We start from the raw sequence: 18,510 nt of genomic DNA on the forward strand, positions 1-18,510 counted from the left end.
CCATCAACGTGATCCATTATATAAACAAACTGAAAGAACAGAACCACATGATCATTTCATTAGATGCTGAGAAAGCATTTGACAAAATTCAACACCCCTTCATGATAAAAGTCCTGGAAAGAATAGGAATTCAAGGCCCATACCTAAACATAGTAAAAGCCATATACAGCAAACCAGTTGCTAACATTAAACTAAATGGAGAGAAACTTGAAGCAATCCCACTAAAATCAGGGACTAGACAAGGCTGCCCACTCTCTCCCTACTTATTCAATATAGTTCTTGAAGTTCTAGCCAGAGCAATCAGACAACAAAAGGAGATCAAAGGGATACAGATCGGAAAAGAAGAGGTCAAAATATCACTATTTGCAGATGACATGATAGTATATTTAAGTGATCCCAAAAGTTCCACCAGAGAACTACTAAAGCTGATAAACAACTTCAGCAAAGTGGCTGGGTATAAAATTAACTCAAATAAATCAGTTGCCTTCCTCTATACAAAAGAGAAACAAGCCGAGAAAGAAATTAGGGAAACGACACCCTTCATAATAGACCCAAATAATATAAAGTACCTCGGTGTGACTTTAACCAAGCAAGTAAAAGATCTGTACAATAAGAACTTCAAGACACTGAAGAAAGAAATTGAAGAAGACCTCAGAAGATGGAAAGATCTCCCATGCTCATGGATTGGCAGGATTAATATAGTAAAAATGGCCATTTTACCAAAAGCGATCTACAGATTCAATGCAATCCCCATCAAAATACCAATCCAATTCTTCAAAGAGTTAGACAGAACAATTTGCAAATTCATCTGGAATAACAAAAAACCCAGGATAGCTAAAACTATCCTCAACAATAAAAGGACTTCAGGGGGAATCACTATCCCTGAACTCAAGCAGTATTACAGAGCAATAGTGATAAAAACTGCATGGTATTGGTACAGAGACAGACAGATAGACCAATGGAATAGAATTGAAGACCCAGAAATGAACCCACACACCTATGGTCACTTGATTTTTGACAAAGGAGCCAAAACCATCCATTGGAAAAAAGATAGCATTTTCAGCAAATGGTGCTGGTTCAACTGGAGGGCAACATGTAGAAGAATGCAGATCGATCCATGCTTATCACCCTGTACAAAGCTTAAGTCCAAGTGGATCAAGGACCTCCACATCAAACCAGACACACTCAAACTAATAGAAGAAAAACTAGGGAAGCATCTGGAACACATGGGCACTGGAAAAAATTTCCTGAACAAAACACCAATGGCTTATGCTCTAAGATCAAGAATTGACAAATGGGATCTCATAAAACTGCAAAGCTTCTGTAAGGCAAAGGACACTGTGGTTAGGACAAAACGGCAACCAACAGATTGGGAAAAGATCTTTACCAACCCTACAACAGATAGAGGCCTTATATCCAAAATATACAAAGAACTCAAGAAGTTAGACCGCAGGGAAACAAATAACCCTATTAAAAAATGGGGTTCAGAGCTAAACAAAGAATTCACAGCTGAGGAATGCCGAATGGCTGAGAAAAACCTAAAGAAATGTTCAACATCTTTAGTCATAAGGGAAATGCAAATCAAAACAACCCTGAGATTTCACCTCACACCAGTGCGATTGGCTAAGATCAAAAACTCAGGTGACAGCAGATGCTGGCGAGGATGTGGAGAAAGAGGAACACTCCTCCATTGTTGGTGGGATTGCAGACTGGTAAAACCATTCTGGAAATCAGTCTGGAGGTTCCTCAGAAAATTGGACATTGAACTGCCTGAGGATCCAGCTATACCTCTCTTGGGCATATACCCAAAAGATGCCTCAACATATAAAAGAGACACGTGCTCCACTATGTTCATTGCAGCCTTATTTATAATAGCCAGAAAATGGAAAGAACCCAGATGCCCTTCAACAGAGGAATGGATACAGAAAATGTGGTACATCTACACAATGGAATATTACTCAGCTATCAAAAACAACGAGTTTATGAAATTCGTAGGCAAATGGTTGGAACTGGAAAATATCATCCTGAGTGAACTAACCCAATCACAGAAAGACATACATGGTATGCACTCATTGATAAGTGGCTATTAGCCCAAATGCTTGAATTACCCTAGATCGCTAGAACAAACGAAACTCAAGACGGATGATCAAAATGTGAATGCTTCACTCCTTCTTTAAATGAGGAAAAAGAATACCCTTGGCAGGGAAGGGAGAGGCAAAGATTAAAACAGAGACTGAAGGAACACCCATTCAGAGCCTGTCCCACATTTGGCCCATACATATACAGCCACCCAATTGGACTAGATGGATGAAGCAAAGAAGTGCAGACCGACAGGAGCCGGATGTAGATCGCTCCTGAGAGACACAGCCAGAATACAGCAAATACAGAGGCGAATGCCAGCAGCAAACCACTGAACTGAGAATAGGTCCCCTATTGAAGGAATCAGAGAAAGAACTGGAAGAGCTTGAAGGGGCTCGAGACCCCATATGAACAACAATGCCAAGCAACCAGAGCCGCCAGGGACTAAGCCACTACCTAAAGACTATACATGGACTGACCCTGGACTCTGACCCCATAGGTAGCAATGAATATACTAGTAAGAGCACCAGTGGAAGGGGAAGCCCTGGGTCCTGCTAAGACTGAACCCCCAGTGAACTAGTCTATGGGGGGAGGGCGGCAATGGTGGGAGGGTTGGGAGGGGAACACCCATAAGGAAGGGGAGGGGGGAGGGGGATGTTTGCCCGGAAACCGGGAAAGGGAATAACACTCGAAATGTATATAAGAAATACTCAAGTTAATAAAAAAAAAAAAAAAAAAAAAAAGAGTTCTACTTCTCTTCCCCTCCTTATCGGATTGGGGGAGGGGCGGGGAGCGGTGATACTGGGGAGCAAAACCAGGTTCACATCTGCACTAGGTGAAGACTTTACTACTAAGCTAACTACCCCAGCCCCTGCTCTCAGGGTGTGAAGATCCTATCCCAAAATGCCTTCAACTTAAATTTCTCTAAATAGTAAGGATACTGAGTGCTTTCTAAAGTAATTATTCTTGTGCCCTTATTTTCTCTCCCTGTACGTGAAAGACAATTTTGCTTTACTTGGTTTCATTTAAAAATAAATTTAAAAATCAATATTTTTAACTAAAAACCTGTAAAACTGAGTATGGTCAATACGCATGCATAAAAAGTATTAAAAATAAAGACATTTTCTCCAATGTGCTGTTTGTAAACACCAGAAAACTAAATCAGGTTGCAAAGTACATTTAGGCCAGTGGCCCTCAAACTGTAGGTTGCAACCCTTTGGGGGGTCGCATATCAGATATCCTGCATCTTAGATATTTATATTACAGTTCATAACAATAGCAAAACTACGGTTATGAAATAGCAATGGAAATAAATGTTATGGTTGGGGGCCACCACAGCACGAGGAAACTGTATAAAAGGGTCTCAGCATGAGGAAGGTTGAGCACCACTGGCTTAGGGTGTGATCATTTGTGTGTGCGTGTTCTGGAATGGTGAATAGCAGTGATTGTTAGAGTTTTATTGAAGGTTTCAGATTCGCTGTGAATCCTAGCTTATTTAATAAGGTTTCTGTTCAAACTGCTTTGTTTGCCATAGATGATTATTTCAGTCTGCACCTACAGTTTCCTCGGGTGTGGGGCAGGCCGGTCCCCCCCCCGGGCAGGAGTTTGTTCACTGTTACTACTTTGGGTTCCATTTTTCCTCTTCACCCTCGTGAAGAACAGGACAAAAACCTGTATTTCCTTGAGCAGGTTTGCATTTGAGCAAACTGACTCCTCGGCTCAACGTCGTGTTCATGGTGTCCGTGTCACACTCCTGTCCGATCTGTTTATGTCTTTCAGAAAACCAGAAAGCGGATATCAAAAGGGTAATAAACGAAGCCAAACTCTTCACAGGTAGGACATCACTAAGACGTTTTTTGTGCCGTGCTTGGATCCCCACCCCACCCCCCCACATTCCATAATAAGTTTATTAGTGCTCATCCTTAAGATATTTACAATGAATTTTTTCATATCCAACTTTTCTTACACCTTTAACTTCGATGTAGAGTTCAGCCATACAGAGTGACGCTGATATTTAATAAACAAAATATATATTTTTTTTGTGGTTTCTGACAAAAGCGTGCTTATTCTTCTAGGGTTTTAGTGGAGGCCTCGGATCAGCTATTCGTGAGCCAAGAGGTCTAGCAGCACTGTGGTTATATTCGCTCCCTCCTTCCCTCCCTCGTCTCCTTCCTCCCTCTGTCTCTCTCTCTCTCCATCTCTTTCAATTGTCTTGAGACAGAATCTTGCTATGTAACCCAGGATGACCTTGAACTAACTGTGTAGTGGCAGGGCAGTCTCAGACTTGAGATCTCTGTTCCTCGGCCTCCCACATGCTGGACTCACAGGCTTGAGCATCCATACTGGTTCTGGCTTCTTTCCGCCCCTCCCATCCTGTCCCTCTTTTGCCAAGGCTTGTCCTCTACCTTACCTCAGCCACTCTCGCTCGCCACCTCTAGGTCCCGTGAGCTTTTAGATTAACTGGCTCTTGCTTAGAAACTACATAAATATCAATATTATGATGATGGTGGTGACGGTGGTGGTGGTGATGATGATGACGATATTTCAGAGGGTTAAAGTGAGTCGAGCCGCTTTAGTCATAATCATATCTAGCAGCAATGGAGGAAGACCAGGAAGGCCTGACTCAGTGGCCCATTCCAGATTGCGATTTTCTTCTGGGTTAGGATGCCTTTTGGCCAACAGGTTCAGAAGACCACGCTCCCTCTTAATCAAGAATCAAGACATATGTTTGCCTTACTTGGGAATGTATAAGAAGATGAACGGGAGGATGAGTCTGGGCCAGCATTTTCGTTATTCGGGATCCAAAAATTACCACACATCAACCATTTTTTTCCTTTTTGTGTCAAAGGCCAGAAAGTTGATGCCAGCAAACTTCAAGACATTCTGAGAAGCTATGGCATTAAACTCAATCCTAACGAAATAGAAAACTTGAAAAAGATGTTGCCAGTGGATGGTAAGCATCGTGAGTGGCATTTGGGCTTGTTAGGTAGTTTGATTTTCCGTCTCTGTAAAGAAATCCCCGAACTAAAAATGCTTGAAAACTATTAAAACCTAATGATGATAACCAATAAACTCTCATTAGATTTTAATTTAAAAATCATAAAATCTTTCAGCTACCAAAGTTCTTTACTGGATTTGTTTTTTAAAGGGGGAGGGGTAGAAGGAATAGAGGGAGGGCAAGCAAGTAGAGGTGGAGAAGGAAACGAGAATAAAGGGACAAAAAGTGAAATAATGTGGCTGCGTGGTTCTGCAAGAATAAAATATCTACTTAACCAAATGATGATTTTATATATTAAGAAAGGCTGGATATTCTAATCATGCTTGGGCATGTGTATTAGACACATACGCGTACGTGTTTGCGTGGAAACCAGAAGGCAACCTCAGATGCTTTCCTCAGGCTCTCCGTAGTCTGGAGCTCACCCATATGACTCACTGGGCTATCTCACAGGTTCTGGAGTTCAACTTGATTCTAGTGTTTGAAGGCAAGCACCTTCTGACCAACCAACATCCCAGGCCACCAAAAGATGGATTTCTTGGCTTCGTTATTAGAGGAAATGAAACTAAAAGCAAATCGAGGGAACACAAAGTATATTCAAACCCAAAAGTCGAAGAGAAGCACAATTTTTTTTCATGGATTTGTGTGTCACGCTTTTAAGACAGGAAATGATTGATTAATTGATGGATAATATTTCTTAGTTATCCATATTAAATATTAACTTATTTGTAACTTTTCATGGTGCTAATATGGGTGCTGACCATAGAAAAGCTTGGCGATACAAATAAGCAAAGGTGAAAAAAGTCCTTCCTCAAATCTGTGCCTACTGTCAAAATTTGGGAACGTGGATTCCAGCACCCTGACTGTAAATATATCTTTTCTTTTTAAACTTCATACCCTTAGATAAATCTGTACCAACAGCCTAAAGTCTCTAGAGACTTAGTTGTGAAATGTATCAAGTTTAAATGTATCAAGTTTCCCTCCAGAGAACTTATAATTTCAACACCCACAAGCAGCAGTTAAGGGCACTGTTTTCCTCATTTATAATGTAGGAACAAAGGGAGATTTTACACATCTCGTTACTGTTTGGGTTTCACTCACGAACCTCTGTGTATTCTCTGTGTGTATTTGAATTCGTTTCAGGTAAAGATGTTTGAATTCCTTTCTCTCTCTGAGGCAGAAGTTGTGCACGATCTTGTGACTCTTACCTCCAATCCACCCTTCTTTTACAGATGATGGAAAAGTTTCTCAGAAAAGGTTGTTGAAGGGTGTGACGACTCTGGATGGTAAGGAGTAAAGCCCAAAGGCCTGTAAGGCCCTTGTTTATACTGTGGAACGAAGCGTCGTTCTTTTATTTCACACTATATCCTCACTTAGGCTACATCTTCCAAGTTCACTCCTGTGCTGGGACTATTTGGGCTTCCTTGGATAGCCCCACATTCCGGCCCCAAGGAGAAACTGTTCTTTTAACCAGAACAACAAGCAACGCAGGGTAAAGTCTCTCACCTAAAGATTTAGGTCCAAAGTAGAGAGCAATCACTCGCAGGCACTGCCGGTCAACGTTCGCTCTCCTTAAGATGGCTTTGCACTTACACCTGTGCCCAGCGTAAGAATTGAGGGGGTTTTATTCTCCTACTTACTGAGCAACACTGAAAGGTTGATATTTATCTTAAAATCGTAATAATAATGTCAGGAAACTAGTGATTTTTTAAAATTATAATAAAATGCATGACTGTGTTAAAGAGAAGACAAGCTAGAACAACAGTATAGCTTCACAGTCCAGGTTAGACTTATTCCATTTTAATGCATTTGTTTCCTGTCCTCTACTTAGAAGCCACTGTTGATGTCAATAACCTGGATAAGTTTTTAGAAAGCATGGGGATTGAGATCACTGAGAAAGAATTCACAGATCTAACAAACATGCTGCCAGAGACTGGTGAGTGCTGTGACCAGCTTGGGGGTGGGTGGGATGCAGGACCAGTCTATGAGAAACATCTCATAGATGTTTCAAAAGCATAGAAAAAAAATCTGAATTTGAGGAAAATATTTCTTTATCTTTGTTGCCTTGGTTGTGGTATCTCTTCACAACAATGGAAACCCTAACTAAGACAGAAATTGGTACCAGCAATACTGTAGTTTTGCTGAGACAGGCCTGACCATGTTATTGTTTGGAGGAATGTTGATCTTGAGACTTTAGAAAACAGTGCAATACTCTAGGTGGGGTATAATGGGCTATCCTAGTAGTTATATGGAAGATGGTGGTCCCGAGGGTGATTTGAACTGTGGAGGCCTGCTGGCTCAAGAGATTTCAGAGAAGAATTTTAATATGTGGCCTAGAGACTGTTCTTGTGATGTTTTGGTGATGAATGTAGCTGATTTTTGCCTTTGTCTGAAGAGTCTGCCCGAGGTTACAGAGAAGAGAATCAGATTAATTGCACTAACAAAGAAGTCTCAGAAAAGCCCGGCATAGACTTTGTCCTCTGGTTCACTTTCATGAAGAACATTTTGATCAAATATAGAAAGCTGAGGAAGGAAAAATACAAAATGTATGGTTCAAATAACAAAGGGGGACCAAGAAGTGGAATGGAGCTGAATCCTGTGTTCAAGGAAATAAACAAATTAAGAGAGTGGTGATCTCAGGGCAAGATCCCACCCAGCTAAACTTATTGTTTATGTTTGCTGTTGAAGGAAGAATAGTTATGTCATGCTAGGTGTTATTACCTGGTTATCATGTTCATTTTTACTTTAATCTGAAATGAACTACAATCCAGAAATGCAGGGCACACTTGTGATCCAGATCTTGAAGCTGGAAGACAGGCTTTTGATCCAGATTTGAGGAATAGTGGCCATGAAAACTTTGGCCCAGATGTGGTGGTACACACTTTTAATCCCAAAAGACAAAGGCAAGCAGATCTCTGAGTTCAAGGCTAGCCTGGTACAGAGTAATTTCTAGGTAAAGAAAAGCTTAAGTCTAGGCATGATGGTGTTCACTTTTAATCCCAGAACCCAAGAGATAGAGACTTGCTGATCTCTGCGTTCAAGGTCAATCTACAGAGCAAGTTCCAGGACAGCCTAGCTTAAGCAGTGAAGGAGTTGGAAAATAGAAAGCTAGTTATAATGTAATAGAATAAGGAGGCCATGTTTCAGCTTCAGCAAGCAGCAGAACTCATCAGCTTCAGCCATGTGGCCCTGGCTTTAGAGTCAAGAATAGAACGAACTACTGGAACAATTGATGCTGGATAGCTGGAGCTAAAAAATTAGCAGTGATTAAGAAGAGTCCAGCATCACTGAGGTGAAATCTTCTGTAAAGTGTTTTCTGAGAGCACAAAGAAACTGTGTTCCAGAGACAGTCAAGGTTGTACCTCATGTTGCAGCTGGACTTGGTAATGTGTGAGAATCATCCAGGTGATACTGGTTTTAAAGGCATGAAGGGGTTCTGGTTAGCAGCTGAAAGACTTTTTATGGTCAGAGGTCTTTGGTGAAGGTGCAGCCTCAGTTGCATTTGGCAGCCCAGGACTGAAGGGCTTGCAAGAAGCTGAGGCTTGGCACCATGAAGAGAGCCTATGACAGGTTTTGGTGAAACCTAGTCCCTTCTATTCTTGACTCTAAAGCCAGAGCCACATGGCTGAAGCTGCTGAGTTCTGCTGCTTGCAGGAGCTGGAACATGGTCCCCTTGTTCTATTATATCAGAAGACCCAGCATATTGGAGATGCCAGTATCATGGGAAGCAGCAGTGGAGTAGAATCAGCCAGAGCCTAGAGTGCTACAGAAAGTGGAACAAGAGAAGTGACCCAAAAGGAGCCCAGGAGATCATGTGTGGATCCCAGACATTGAAAACAGAAGCTATGAAGTTGAAATTGCCTTGGATATCCCAAGATGTTAGAGATGCCAGAACCCTGGGATGCCTGCCAAGGAAGCTGCTATCAGGGACTGGAACCAACCAAAGAGAAAGAATTGTGTCGCAGTCAAATTATTTTGTTTAATGCAAACTTCACGGACTTGAGATTTCTTTCTCTGACCTGTTCTTAGGTACAAGCAATAAAGAAGAGTCCTGAGTGCCAGCCATTGCAGAGTCCTGTGCAAACCCATCATCTGCTTTGACTCTTTCTGCTCTTCCTATAGCCGTTTTCATTCAAGCCAGATTGGAAAGCTTTAGTTTAGCATGAACCATGGGCAGACACTCTTGATAGTTCCTTTTCCTAGTCCACTTGCTATCACTCTCTTATTATAAAAGCAGCTTAATGCTACCAGCAGTGTATACCAGAATGTATTATCAGCATTTCCAAGAGAAATGTGGACTTAGAAACAAGATGCATCCAAAACACGTGAGAGAAGATCTTATCTACACGAGAACAAACGATGCAAACCATCTCAGTTCTGGTAGCTGTTAATGGAACTATCCATTGAAGGCCGAAATTATACATTTTAGAAGGATGATTTATTAATGTAATCATCAAGTCTGTAATTCATTGCAGGGGTAAGGGGGGCGGCTCCCATCCTGGAATGGGTTGAAGTGAGCCACAGAATCTGACACAAGTGTAGTTTTAAAGACCGATGGTCTCTGGACATTCTAGCTCTCTAACTATAATGAATGCTTGTTGATAATGTCTAAAAAGTTCTAAAAACTTTCTTGCTCATTCTAAGGGTTAAAAGCAGCTGGCTTAAATGATTAACACCTCTAGCCTAATGGCTGGGGATTAAGTAAAGTAGCCTTAGTTCTATCTCCACAGGAACTGCATGACTCTAACTCCCAGCCTGCTAGTTGAAGTAGCAGGAAGAAAAAGGGACACTTTGAAAAGTGAATTTAGTCTTTACTTATAAGTTCTCTCTAAAACATTTCCTAAGAAAGTTCTTCTCTAAAAGGTTCTTCTCTCTTTAAGGCTCTTCTCTCTGAAAGTTTCATCTCTGCTCTCTCCTCCTAATCTCGCTCATTCCTCCTGCTCTAATGTAACAATAATGCCCTTACTCTTGATGCCATGCCCTCCAATGTTACTCCCAGTGCTTGTACTTCCAATTGCTATACCATGTAATCGTTCCTAGTCTTTTGTACCTTTTCTAGGGGAATAGGTCACATGGTCTCTTTTTTTTTAAACAGAAGTTAACTAGTAGTTCAAACAAACTCAAATCATAAATTGATTAAGATGTTTACAACAGAGAATGTTTACATGCATATCCACTAAGAGTAATTATCTGACCAAACATTCATTATCAGTCACTAGCTCAACAGGTTCATTGAAAGTTAAAAACTATAATTTTTGTGACTTATTAGTGAAGTTTTGTATAGATAAACTCAGTCAATATATTACCTTCTGTCTTAGCACCTATAGTAAATTGTAGTTCCCTTTTTATGACCTCTGGTTAATTGTTTTACAACCTCTTGGAATATGCTCTAAATTGCAGATGCCTGCTTGCTATCTCAGAAGGAGTTAACTCATGACACTTGAAAACTGACAGAGTTCTCACTGCAGCTTTGACATCGGAAAGGACTTAATAGCAAGCCTATTATAAAAGAGCTTAATAATGACTAATATAATTCTAGGAATTCTTATAGAATCATTAACAATTAAGAAATCATCTATTCATCTATAGCATCACTACAAGACAGTACATCTTTGTCGTTCTGCAGAAAGCTGCTTAAAGGGGTGGGCTAATATCTAGTGATTGTTATATATATGTAATAATAACAGGAAAACCATATTAATAGCAGGAAACTTCCCTCAGAGATAATCTCCTTGGCCTTGCCTAAAGAAGCAAATCTGTCATTAACTTAATAGTTCATGGAGGAACCATCTCAGAAAGATCACCTGCTAGTTTTTAGTTTCTCCCTGATGACTCCTGGCATTTCATAATTTAAGTGCTGAATGTTCTTGCCTTTTTCTGAGTTTGGTTTTATTAATATCTGAATTTTTCCTGTCTTACAGCTGATGGGAAAGTGGAAATAAATGATGTAATGGAAAAACTAAATACTGTTTTAGGTAAGTAGGAATTTACTTAATTTTTTCATACTGTTTTACTTATATCTCCCACTGTGTCTTTATTTTCTTGTTAATTTTACTACTTTAGCATTTTGTTAAACATTTTCATCTACTTGCTTTGCATCACCTTTTCTTTTGCATTAAACACATTCCAAAATTTCAGATATTTCAAATTTTAAACAATGACTAAGGTACTATCTACAGATGCAATTTTTGGTGTGGGTCATCAACAACATTATCGTTTCTGGGCAATTGGGTGAGTATTGGGTTATTTGCAAATATGTTCCCTTGTAAGTAAGTAAGCTCCCTTAAAGTAAGAGACAGTTCTGTATTTCTAAATCTGATGCTTATTCTGTCCTCATGTGTTGTTTAGTCAACCATGAAAGATTGCTGGACATGCTTTGTTTTTCATAATTTGAATTCATTTGATGGTGTTCTGTAGCAATGACCATACACTTTCTTAATAGTACAAGAATGTTTGAGTCCTTACCTTTAGGTCCCTCTTCAACCAAAGTCACAGAAGACCCCTATCAGGGTTGACCATATCTCCTTCACGATTGCTGATTCTCCTTGGAGTGACTGCCTCAGTATCAATCAGGATATTTTTATCCTTTTCTGTCTTTAAATCAACTGATGAACGTGTTTCATGGTATGATGATGGCTCTGTACAAGAATTCAAGACACTGAAGAACAGAATTCAAATAGTTATAAGACAAACAAAGCAGAAAGAGTTATACAAAAGACCTGGAAGGTGCTGGAATCCAGGTCCATTATCTTCTCAGGTCTGAAAGATTAGTTCAAATAGAAGATTGGGCCAAATAATGCCTTAAGTTTACTATGAACAAGCTACTTTTTCTTTTACATATATGCAAAGTCTCACCTCACTAGCTAGTAGAGCAATGATTGTGTTACATAATAGTCAAAATGACGTGAAATTTTTGAGATCTTAAATTTAATAATTCCTGTGAATGATGTCAATTATATGTAAGAATCCATTCCACCAGTTACTATTTGTAGAACATAAACACTTACATATCATAAATATTTGTTTGGGAGGGATTTACAAGACTAATATATAAGGTCTTGTGAAGTCCAAGCTGGCCTTGAACTTTCTGCGTAGCCAAGACTCTTCTTAAACTCCTTATCCAGCTGCCTCACCCAACCCAAGTACTGTGGTTACAAGCATGCACCCCAGAAAGATTCCTGTCCCCACTGGACTTTTTGTAAAGAAACAAATATTTGCCATTATTGATGTTACACACAAATAGCTAGTAATTCTTTAATTTGGTTTACTCTTAAAATCTGAATTATAAAATTATTTGGGGCCTAGGTGGGCATTAGTACAGAAGATTATATCTCTCTAAGTTGAAAATGAATAACAGTAAATCAACAAACAAAACCTCTGACAAAAAGATTAAAAATAAAAGCATATGAAGATGTGTGAAATGCTTCATTTTCTTGTTCTGATGACCTTAAGCAGAAGATTTCTATTTCTTGAAGATTTGAACTTGTTCTGAGGGGCTTGGATCTTAAGTCAGAGGTACCGTCCATGTGCCCCTTTTGCTGTAGTGAAGCTTTTTATCTCCTAAAATTCATGCTAAGACCCTAACCTCCAGGCCTATGGTATTAGGAAATGGAACCTGAGTAGGTCACAGGGGTTCAACTCTCATGAGTGGAATTAGTGCCTCATAAACTATAAAATGCTTGAGGGGACATAAGCTCCCAAAGCAGTGGGAGTTTCTAAGAACACTCAGTCCTTGTCCAGGTCCAACCCACATCACTACTCTGCGATCACTGTCAGGATAAGTACTCTTTTCTCTGACCCATCCCTGTTTATTTTACAGCTAAAAATAGTCTTGACATAGACATTAGTAAAACCCCAGTATATATGATTCAAGAAACAACCAAAGAATGAATGATGGTACTGGAGTCCCTGAAGGCAATAAATGCCACTGTTGTGGCCAAAATAAACTCTGGATTTGTAAGAATCCAGAATGATCATTTCCTGATTATCCTAATCTTCTTTATATTTGGTACATAAAAAGTCCAAGGGTGTTATTGTAATATGACAAATACATAAATAAAAGACTCTTAGGGATACTGTCAATGAATTCACTTCTGTTTTGCACAGTAACATGGTTTAGGACTCTATAAAATCTCACACATGATCTCATCTAATCTCCCCAAAAACTTTGTGCATAAATATCACTAGCATAAGAATTTGGGGTGTTATATTTCTGATGTATGAGCTTTTGCAAGACGCATATAAACTCACATGAATTCTACATTGCTTTTCCTAATTTTGTGGTGGGGGGGTCACTAGAATTTTGATAAGAAAAGGCTGAGAATATAGCTCAGTGAGTAAAATGCTTGCTGAATCTAGATTGTAACCCTGGTGCTGGGGATCAGAGGTGGGCAGATCCAAGTGTTCATTGGCCAGCCAGTCTAGCTGAAATGTTCAGTTCCAGGTTCAGTGAGAGAGCCTGTCTCAGACAGTTAATGTGGAAGCACAATCGCAGAGTACATCCTGATGTCAACCTTTGTCTTCCCCATGAACTCACATGGGTGAGTATAGCCACACACATGTACACATGCATGTACAGATATTCAGATAGGGATTCCATTGGAAGCTAAGGAATACCTTGAGATGGTCCACATTTCAAAAACATTAATTCTTCTAGTCCATTAGTGCAGGGTTTCCTTCTGTTTATTTGTATCTTGTTTCTTTCATCGATTTTCTTTTCAGTTAATTTCTTTAGTTAAATTTATTTCTAGATATTTTTAATTTTTATTATTTTTTAAAGAATGTATATCTGTATAAATGAATGCGGAGGCCAGAGGCATGGATCGCCTAGAACTAGAGTTACTGGTGGTTGTGAGTCACCTGACATAGCCCCTAGGAATTAAACTTAGATCCTCCGGGAGAGCAATATGCACTGTTAGGGTTTGGACCATCTCCCTTACCCCTCCTCCTTAAGAATTTTTGACAGCTACCATAAATGTAATTTCTCTCTTGGTTCCTTTATAAGGTAGCTCATTGATACTTTACAGAAACACTACTGATTTTCACAGGCTAACATAGTATCATACAACCTCAGTGGGTCTATCTGTTAATATTTTAAACATATTAGTGGTGAGTAATATTCTTTATATAGGATACTGTCATCTGTAAAGACAATTTAACTTCTTCCAATAGATATAATTTTTCATCCTTTCTCTTGTCCAGTTCCTTTTGATAAAGATTCCCACTGTTGTGTTAGTAGAAGTGTCAAGAATGGCGCTCTCAGTCCTCTCTTAGAGAAGTCCCAGTTTTTGCTGGAAAGTATAATATAGGTTGGCTGTGGGTTTACTATTAATGGCCTTCTGAAGCACAAGGCTAATAACTAATGTATTTGTGCTTTAACATGAAAAGCTATTGAACTGACTGATTGTTCTGCACCTGTCAGAATGACCTAATGGGTTTTTGTCCTTCCTTCTACTAATATGACATAACTTATATATTGCTTTTGTATGTGATCACAGTCCACCATGGTGAGAAAGGGTCTTAATGAAAGTTTAAATTCTGTGTGTTTGTGTTTGGGTGAAATTTTTGTGTCTGTCTTTGTCAGAGATGGTAGCTTATAGTTTTCTTTCTTTTGTGTTTCTCTAGCTTTGCTATTAGAATAGCAGAACCCAAGTCCATTTTTAAGACACTTTTTCACAAGCATTTACTGAGTGATTTTTTGGTACATTCTATTAATAAATAATTAATTAATATAAGACATCTAATACGTGTGCCTTTTTATGTGAAATTTATGGACATCATAATTCATAGCTCCAAACGTGATCACTTCAAACTCCTGAAGTAAATATTTAAATTTTATTTTATATAAAAAAAAGCACTTAAGTATTGCTTGTTTTATGGTCATCTGTATACTTAATTCAAGTTCACAAGTTTTACAATTTTTCAGTGTCAAGAATCATAGGTTTTATGTTCTCAAATTCTTTTCTTGTCACCATTTACATGTTTCCTAGGAGGGTCAGTGGATATTAATGATGTAGAAAACATTCTGCAAGACATGAAAGTTGAATACACAGATAAAGACTATTTGAATCTGATAAAACATCTTTCACGTAATGGTAAGCATGTGTATATTTTATTGATACGTACTAATAAGGATTATTATGTATATAAATCCTTCAGAAGGTTTTTGAGCACTCGATTAGGAGGTGTTTTTGGCGTCACATTATCAGGGGTTTTATTTTTTAATATTTTATTTAATATTTATACATGCGTAGAATGTGTTTTGATCAATTCCAGTCCCACTCCTTCCCCCTCCAACTTCCCACTTGAGTCCCCTTCTACTCCCCCTGCCCAACTTCATGTTGCCAGGATTTTAAAATCATTTCTTAGAACTTCCAGAATATCTTTGCCAAAAGAATAACTGAATCGTTGGCTTTTCAATATGGTGGCAAAGCTATTTCATCATTTCTCCTGATAAGCCTTGTGTGTTTCTGTGTGTTGTCCTTCTTTCCATTAGCATGCCAAAAGAGAAATATGAAAAGGGAAAACAAGTTGTATTAGTCAAATGGGATACATGTTTCAGAGTTAACAACCAATGATCATTAGGTTTTGTACATGAGTGAATAAAATTGCCTATAATTCCAGTCTCCAGGGATCTAATGCCTCGTCTTGGCCTTCCCAAGGGCCAGGCACACAAATAGTGCACATATGTGCCCCAAACACCTATGCACTTAAAATACAGGGGTTTCTCAAGTTTAAAACATTAAAGTCTTTCTCCATAAAACTCTATTATTGAGAGACAACAAATAAATTTGGAAGAAACCATCAAGAAACCTGATTTTTCTGAAGTCAGAGGATTGTGAGAATTATAGTTTGTTGCTTGTTTAAACAAATTTTCCTTATTACTGTTTTCTGACCTGAGTTGTGTTTTTCTTACAGCTTCCGGAAAAGTGTTTAGAAAAAGGCTATTGGATGGTATAAAGAGTCTTAAAAGTGAGTGCAAAGATCATAAGAACACAAATAAATAAATAACATATGTAAGTTCATGTACATAAATTCATCTTTATTAACATTTTACAAATATCAAATTATTTTCACAGAATGATTTTTAGATTATTATATATTCCAATGTAAAGTATTGGATTATTATGCTATGAGTCTCTGGAAATTTATCTAGGTCCATTTAGAATTTCATATGTTCAATATGAGCAAAAGATACCATCAGAGAATGAGATACAACATCTAGTTTTGACCTTGTTTCTTCTTACGCCTATGACTAGGCCTTCCTGAGTCATAAGTTCTCGTAGATAAAGTTACAGCCATAGCACTCCTGAATTGACAAGATTTTCCCACATTTTGATATCTTTTTAATACTTTGTCTACCCTAAGGAGGAAAAATTGATGTGAATAACTTGAGCCCATTTCTGGAAAACATGGGGATTGAACTCTCACAGAATGAGTTTGAAGACTTTGTAGAAAGTCTACCAGTTGATGGTAAGCTTTATAAGCTAAAATATGTCCCTTTTGGAACACTTTAAGTTTAACAGCTTCCTTAGATGGCATTTACTTTATATCAAAAGGACATTTTGAAACGTTTACAGCAGCATCCAGATGAAAACAGGATTTGTCTTTATTAGTTCAAGCCTAGCAGGTGCCCTCCACTGTGGATGATGAAGGGGGATGAATCCTGAGAGACTTCATTCAGGTGCGAATGAAGGAGAAAATCAAATGAGAGACTTTTGTAGACTCACTGAACATTACATGATTACAAAGAAGCTTGCCTACTAGGAACATTTCAAATACAGTAATGATTGTGTCTGGTGTGAATGATTTGCTATTCTGAATGAGAAGATCAATGGATAGAGAGAAATACAGTAATTTAAAGTGATATATAACTGTGGATACTGAGAATAATTATACTACTGTAATGAAGTACTGTGTGTGGTATAAGATTTGGATTTTAAATATAATAATAAAATGGGAATTATTTCCAATAGAAAAATAAATGGTCAATGTTGATTGAAGAAGATATGAAAAATATAACTAGATCAATAATGGCAGTTGAAAAAGTAGTTGACTCTCCACCACTATCCATCACTCTAACCAAGGACGATGGGCTAAAGGTCTTTCCTTTGTCTGTTTGTTCTTGTAGTCCTGGGAATTGAACCTAGGACCTTGCACATGCTAGTTGAGTCCTCTTTACCACTGGGGAGTATCACCAAAACAAGCCCAGATCATTTTAAAAGTAACTTCTACCAAATCTTTTAGTAACTGTTGTAATGCTTTAGAAAGCACGGTGGGAATGGCAGTGGTCTTTTGAAACCTCGAAGCATCCCCACAATGACACATCTCCAACAATACCACACCTCTTAATCCTTCCCAAACAGTTCCGTCAGCTGGGGATTCAAGTTGGGGATTTGAGCTGGGAGGAATCACCACAATGTATGAAATTAAATAGAAGGAAAAAAAAGGGACATGTTTCATCTACTTGGTGTTAATTATCTGAAAATGTAGGCATCTAGAACTACAATTTGGGATGATTGTAGAATTCATTATCAGTCTGTGATTCTTTTTGTGTGTGCAGAAAATGGAAAGGTTGATCTAAAAAGCGTTGTGTCAAAAATGAAAGACTTCGTAGGTGAGTTTCTCCAACACAGATAACCAAATGCTATAAATATCTTAGATGTTTCCCCAATATATTGTTGATATCAACATAGTCATTTTATTCAATTATTTGTCAGATCAAACTTATCTGATAACTTATGTATTCAAAATAATCCACAAGATTTACTCTCTTTCCATTGTTGTTTGTTTAATGAGGAGGCATCTTTATGTAACCAAGACTGTCCTGGATTTCACTATGCAGATCAGGTTAGCCTCAAACTTACAGAGAGATCCGACTATCTCTGCCTTCTGCATGCTGGGTCTGGAGATGTGAGCCACCATGCCCAAAACAAGACTTATTTTTAATAACAAGTCCTGTGATTTTTAGGAATACATTTTTTCATTTATAAATATTTCTTGGCTATTTGTAAATAGCTAAATTTTAAGTAAGCACACTAATAAATAAGAAACATTTTAGATAACTCCAGGTAATATTTTTCTATGTGATCAGTTTTATAGTCAGTATAATTATTGTTACCAGCAGTTCTGTGCCATTTGTATAGTAGATTGCATTCTGCATCCCAGTGCCTTTGTTGTGCAAAGACTCCCTTTGACTTCTTTTGACCTCTGTCACTGTATTTGTTCATCCATTTTGTCCTTAGAAAAGACTTAATTCCAAGCTGAAATTGCCTCCACATAACTTATTATTTTAAAAGACACATCAGAGATCCTATTGGTTAATAACATGTTCTTAGAAATCTGCCCCCCTTTTTTTTATTAAATTATCAGGCTAGGCCAGTGTGGAAAGCTACAAGCTAAAAGCAATCCTGGCACCCTCAGTTCAGTCTCCAGCA

At 38.4% G+C, this 18,510-nt stretch overlaps 1 protein-coding gene across 10 annotated transcripts in view; it reads left to right on the forward strand.

The window, feature by feature from the left end:
• Efcab3 (EF-hand calcium binding domain 3) overlaps window positions 1-18,510 on the forward strand; it is a 492,651-nt gene that overhangs the window by 354,285 nt on the left and 119,856 nt on the right. For all 10 annotated transcript variants that reach the window (XM_039086129.2, XM_039086123.2, XM_039086125.2 and 7 more), the window contains 9 exons: window positions 3,859-3,912; window positions 4,928-5,032; window positions 6,307-6,360; window positions 6,906-7,010; window positions 10,996-11,049; window positions 15,064-15,168; window positions 15,992-16,045; window positions 16,442-16,546; window positions 17,637-17,690. In XM_039086129.2, the coding sequence (XP_038942057.1) occupies window positions 3,859-3,912; window positions 4,928-5,032; window positions 6,307-6,360; window positions 6,906-7,010; window positions 10,996-11,049; window positions 15,064-15,168; window positions 15,992-16,045; window positions 16,442-16,546; window positions 17,637-17,690 (690 nt within the window). The remainder of the gene's footprint in view (window positions 1-3,858; window positions 3,913-4,927; window positions 5,033-6,306; window positions 6,361-6,905; window positions 7,011-10,995; window positions 11,050-15,063; window positions 15,169-15,991; window positions 16,046-16,441; window positions 16,547-17,636; window positions 17,691-18,510) is intronic.

The sequence above is a fragment of the Rattus norvegicus genome, chromosome 10 (assembly GCF_036323735.1).
Source record: "Rattus norvegicus strain BN/NHsdMcwi chromosome 10, GRCr8, whole genome shotgun sequence".
In the NCBI taxonomy this organism is placed as follows: Eukaryota; Metazoa; Chordata; class Mammalia; order Rodentia; family Muridae; genus Rattus; species Rattus norvegicus.